General features: G+C 38.3%; 1 protein-coding gene and 1 long non-coding RNA gene across 2 annotated transcripts; one reads left to right on the plus strand and one right to left on the minus strand.

Annotated features, from left to right (window-relative positions):
• Positions 1-1,957: 1,957 nt before the first annotated feature.
• LOC113004314 lies at positions 1,958-4,353 on the minus strand. The gene is made up of 2 exons (XR_005576421.1): positions 4,176-4,353; positions 1,958-3,967 (listed from the first exon to the last, which is right to left on the minus strand). It is a non-coding gene; the product is annotated as an uncharacterized LOC113004314 (long non-coding RNA).
• Positions 3,809-5,144, plus strand: LOC105207740 (cuticle protein 18.7). The gene is made up of 3 exons (XM_011177368.3): positions 3,809-3,927; positions 4,212-4,526; positions 4,796-5,144. The coding sequence occupies exons 1-3, from the start codon at positions 3,916-3,918 to the stop codon at positions 4,982-4,984; spliced, it is 516 nt and encodes a 171-aa protein (XP_011175670.1). The 5' UTR covers positions 3,809-3,915; the 3' UTR covers positions 4,985-5,144.
• Positions 5,145-5,219: the final 75 nt, after the last annotated feature.

Genomic DNA, 5,219 nt, shown 5'->3' on the forward strand with positions numbered 1-5,219 from the left:
CGCGTCCCGAGCCCCCATTCCGAATACGTCGCAGTCGAATTCAATTCAAGGTTCGCAACATTTCACACGGCGACTTTGATATGCTCTGAGCTATCGGTTTCATATTTTACAAACGTCGACGCCACTTGCAATATCGATAGATCCCGCTCGGGTAATTAAAAAGGAAAGGGAAAGGCTAATTACGAATATTTCATGATTAACGAAGAAACTATTTAATTCATTTTATTGAAATTTTAATATTTATTTTTTTCTTTCCTTCCGCTTTTTTCTTTTTAACGTGTATTTGCATTTAATTTGAAATATAGCAGACTCTCTCTTTTTTTTTTCACTCTTTCTGTCAATTTGAAATTCAATTGGGTCAATTGGAAAGTGGATTTGAAAGCGTTTTCCTCATGATGAAGCAATTTTCCAAACACGCAAATCTTCAGGTACCTTATATAACGCACGCGTAATTATCTCAACACGAGAAATCGCTGTTCGTTGTAACAATCGCACGATCCACCTAATCGGTATTTAGGGATCGCTGCAAGATCGATGCTTCGGCCCACACACGGTGCGTGCGCTCGAACAACGACAAGCCGGCTAATTACTGGTATTGTTTAATGGACATTTAAGACCATACCCGGCTTGAATGCCGGTACGTATGCGCTTGTGCTAATTGACAAATAGGGTTGCCGGGCGTGCCGAGATTATTTCGAATTCCAAGGAAAAGGGCTTTTGTTCCCCGACTGTCGTCGTCGCGGTCTAAGAGTTATAATAAAGCGCCCACGCAAGTATGGGGAAAATTTCAAGTCCGATTTTAGAATGATTGGAAACAAGTGAAAATTCTTCGCGTTTGAAGAGATCGTAACGCAACGCAAATTAACGCAACGCAACGCAAATTAACGCGTTCCGAATAGTGGTCATGCGTTACTCATGTTACGCAATCATACCATACGTGAATACTATTATAGACTATTACATTTCTTTTCGCATAAGAGATTGTTGCCGATTAAAAAAAAATGCGTTTCTAGTTCAATACATTTATTGGACATAAATTATATTTAATAATATGTAATGATATAATAACATATTAATATATATAATTTAATATAGGTGTTTAAATTAGTTACTTGAACGAACAAGACTCAGCACTAAATAAGGTCAATTTTTAAATTTCTTGTTTAAAATTTCGCTTTATCATTAAAATGTATACTAAAAAGATGTGTCATAGCTATAGGAAGTAGATAAAGAGGAGCTGAGAAATTAAAATTAACAGCAACATGTTTATTTGATATCACAAAAACTTGTGACAAAGTGAGTAAATAAGCAGCTTTTATAAAAATTCGCTGCAAAATTTATTAAATATAAATTATTTTATGTGATTTATTGTAATATATTTAAGTTAAATATATAAATTAAAATTCAAGCATTTTATATATTTGAATTATATATATACATAAATATTACAACTAAAAAAATTTAATCAAATTGAAAAATTTAGTCAATTTAACTTTTTTCTCAATATATATTTTTTAAATAATATACTTGTAAGACAAGGGTTAGTTATACGTTTATTGTTACAACCATTGTCATTTGTTTGTTATATGTGGTTTGTAACAGAGGTTAACGATTTTCAATGCTGCTAACTTTTGAGAAGCTAAAATTGCACTCAAATAGCCAAGAATTTCTAAAAGTTAAAAAATTGATTCTAAATTAAATTATAAAAAAGTTGTGGTATTTAACAGTAGAGTAGACCTTAACGGATTTCATTTTTGTGATTAATAATCACTTTAAAAGTAATTTGGAAGATAATGTTAAGTTCCTTTGTTATTTTAATTTACTTTTTATTTGAACATTATTAAAAACACAAACATTTAATAAAGTCGAATGCCAAAGTAAGAAAAAAATCTCTTTGCTTATTTACAAATGTTCTATATGGCAGATAATTTTTTTTTGTAAGTGATCGAAATAAACATTTTATTTTCACTTAGTTTATTTTAATAATTAATATAAAACGTAATAAATAGAGTTTATAAAAACTAAAATAAGTTAGGTTGACCGTATTCAGCTCATATATCTTAAATATCTAATATATTCGTTTGAACTTAGGTACATACTTAAATATGTGTCCGCACCCTGCGTGAATGATCCTAACGTTGCTTTTCGTAAGTGGCCTACTTACGATTTCTCATAAATTATTTATTAAATTATTTAAAGCAATTTTAATTAATTATAAACTAACCGCATTTAGGTACGTGCAAAGCATAAGGTTAATAATTCACCATTATGTGCAAATGTGTTTCTTACAACTTGGCCGTTGCTCAACGATATTACGTTGGTGCAGCGCGTAATGAATTAACGTAATGCTTATAAGGCGTTACAATTTACTACATTTACACTTTCATTTTAATAAATGTAGCAGATATAAATCGCTTAAATAAATAATTTAAAAAAGTATTTCTGCAAGTTTCAAATAATCCTGCCCCTCTCCCTCCCAATATACATATACCTCTGGACTTCTATAAAGTCCCCTTGAATAAAATTCTGAAAGATTTCTCGAACAGATATTTTCTTTAAAATATCCCAGAAAGTACTGCCTTTAATTTTCATGGAAGACGCTTTCTTTTCTGAGGAAAATGATAAAATCTTTGGCTCTTCGAGGATCTCCCGCAAGATCTTAAACGTCTTGCGCGAGAGACAAAGAGAGTCAGGAAATGAGACCTTGAGGAAGTGGAATTTTCAACGGCGAGAGCAAAAAGAAGCGTCTCCGCACCTGCCGATACGTATCGGGACGCCCGTCAAAGAACGATCCGTCCTGCGATCTCATCCAGGAAAAGTCCTCTCCTGTCTCGATCTCGAGGACGCGCGGTCGACCTTCATTTCGACTCGCTCTCTTTTTCTACATCGCACCTCATACATTTTAATTGCGCCTTGTCCCTTCCTTTCCCTTCCACGTCTTTCGGTAGCTTCGCTTTGATATCGGCAAGGACGGCCGTTGATCGGCCGTAGCACTCGAGCGTATCGAGAAGTTATGGTAACGGGACGGTGAACGGGGGATTCTCCACAAGGAAGGCGCGCAGCCTTGTCAGTTTTATTTTTCATCGAAGATTTTTTCTCACCGATAAACATGGGGATCTGTCAATAGGGGATTAAGATACCAGCAACGCAATTATAATTAATGTCATACTTTTACACCGTCCATTATTCTACTTTTAAATATAGACGCAACATGAAGCAATCGCGACTCAAGTTTGGTAACAGAATTCAGTAATCCAAATTAAATAACGCCACTAGTTTTGTGATTCAGTATAATAAAACTAACGTGTTTGCCTTCACTTTAATTACATCGCTCATCAGTTAAATCTCATTTCTTTCAGGCTAAATATAAATTCATGTGCGCATGTAGGAAAATGATGGTCTTGCTCGTTGCAGTTACGTGTCCATGAGAAGAACGTTCATTATCCATCATTTTTGCGATAATAAATAAGATTTTACGGCCCGAATCACCTTCCGCCAATCGAGCCAGCAAAAAAGTAATCGACCCTTCGTGCGGCGAGCCACGCTGGACTTCCTGTTGAGCATCCGCCGAGCCCTTGGCGGTCGATGATGAGGAGCGTGAAAAGAAGCCGGCCAACAATGTCGGAAGACGGTGCAAGACTGACCTCGGCGTTCATAGCTGTGAGGAGAGATGTATCCCTTCTCGGGCAGATTCAGACGATGGCAGGGGCCTCTCATTAACGTAATGTCAATGTCAGCACTTTGAGGCACGACACTTGCTGCAGGGCGTGGTCCCCTCCTACGGGTCGACGACTCCCTACCAAGATTCACATATATAAAAGGGGATCCGAGCCTCGACACGATACGACATAGCAGTCCATACCTTAGGGCGAGTACTGGTAATCATCCAGCAGCGCTTGATCACACTGATAAGACATGAGGGTTCTCGTGAGTACCGTCTATTCGTGGACGACCCCCGAAAATTAGTCTTACGGACAAAAATTCAATTCCATTCAGTCATTTGTTTCACGATCAACTCGATTATTGTCAAACATAATTGATAATATCTATTTATTAGTCGTAAAATTAAATTAAAACTAATATTCTTTGCTACTAATTTTTTTATAATTAGGTTTCTTCAATTTTGGGATCAGATCTTTGTAGAGAGAGGATATTGCGCAAACGGTTTAGAATACCTAGGCACAAGATTTACGCGTGCATTTCTTTTGCAGATCGCTCTAATCGCATTCTGCGCCATCGCGGCCGCAACACCGGCCTATTCGACATATCACGGCGTGCCGCTCGGACTAGACGGGAGGGTTCTGGACACGCCGGAGGTAGCGCGGGCGAAAGCGGCGCATCTCGCTACCCAGGCTTACGAGGCCGCCAGGAACACGCTCGGCTACGGATACGTGCCCGCCGTTTATGCACCTGCAATTTATGCACCTGCGATTACGTACGGCGCGCCCATCGGAGCGGACGGCCGGGTGGTAGACACACCTGAGGTCGCCCAGGCCAAGGCTGCCCATCTCGCCGCTCACGCCCAAGTACGACACTCTCGGTTTAGAGATGGTTGCGCAAAACGGCAACAGCTATTCGTGACCGATATTTCAACGTAGCACTGCTCTTTATTGTTAAAAGTCGAGAACCGATCGATGCAACGTCGATCTACGGAATAGAATTGTTATAATATATAAAGATGTAAACCTCGTTTCATATCATTTTATATGCCGAGGCTTTTTGGTAACGTTAATTCGTCTTTTATGATTTATTCACATTGCAACATGATGATTTAATTAACTGTTGATTTACACAGGAGGTTGCCAAGACAGTCGGTCTGGTTCCATACGGTGCTCTGGCATACGCCGCTTCGCCTGCGTTCTACACTTACAGTTACGCTCCACTTGGACCTGACGGCAGAGTAATTGACACCCCTGAAGTGGCCCAGGCTAAAGCTGCACACTTGGCCGCGCACGCCCAGGCAGCTGCTCGAAGTGTTGATTGAGTTAGGCAACCATCGGAAAACCGTGTTTTGATAAAATCTAACTATCTCTTCCCAATCGTAAAAGAACAAACGGAGATACCTGTGCCATGTTTTGTATGGATCTGATGTGAGGAAACTTTGACAATAAACAAGCCATTTTTAAGAATTTCTGAAATAAAAATATATGTGAGATTTGGTTTATCCTTATTAAATATATTCAGAGATACTTGGAGTAGGACAATTTAAAAAATAATAA

The sequence above is a fragment of the Solenopsis invicta genome, chromosome 15 (genome assembly GCF_016802725.1).
Source record: "Solenopsis invicta isolate M01_SB chromosome 15, UNIL_Sinv_3.0, whole genome shotgun sequence".
Classification (NCBI taxonomy): domain Eukaryota; kingdom Metazoa; phylum Arthropoda; class Insecta; order Hymenoptera; family Formicidae; genus Solenopsis; species Solenopsis invicta.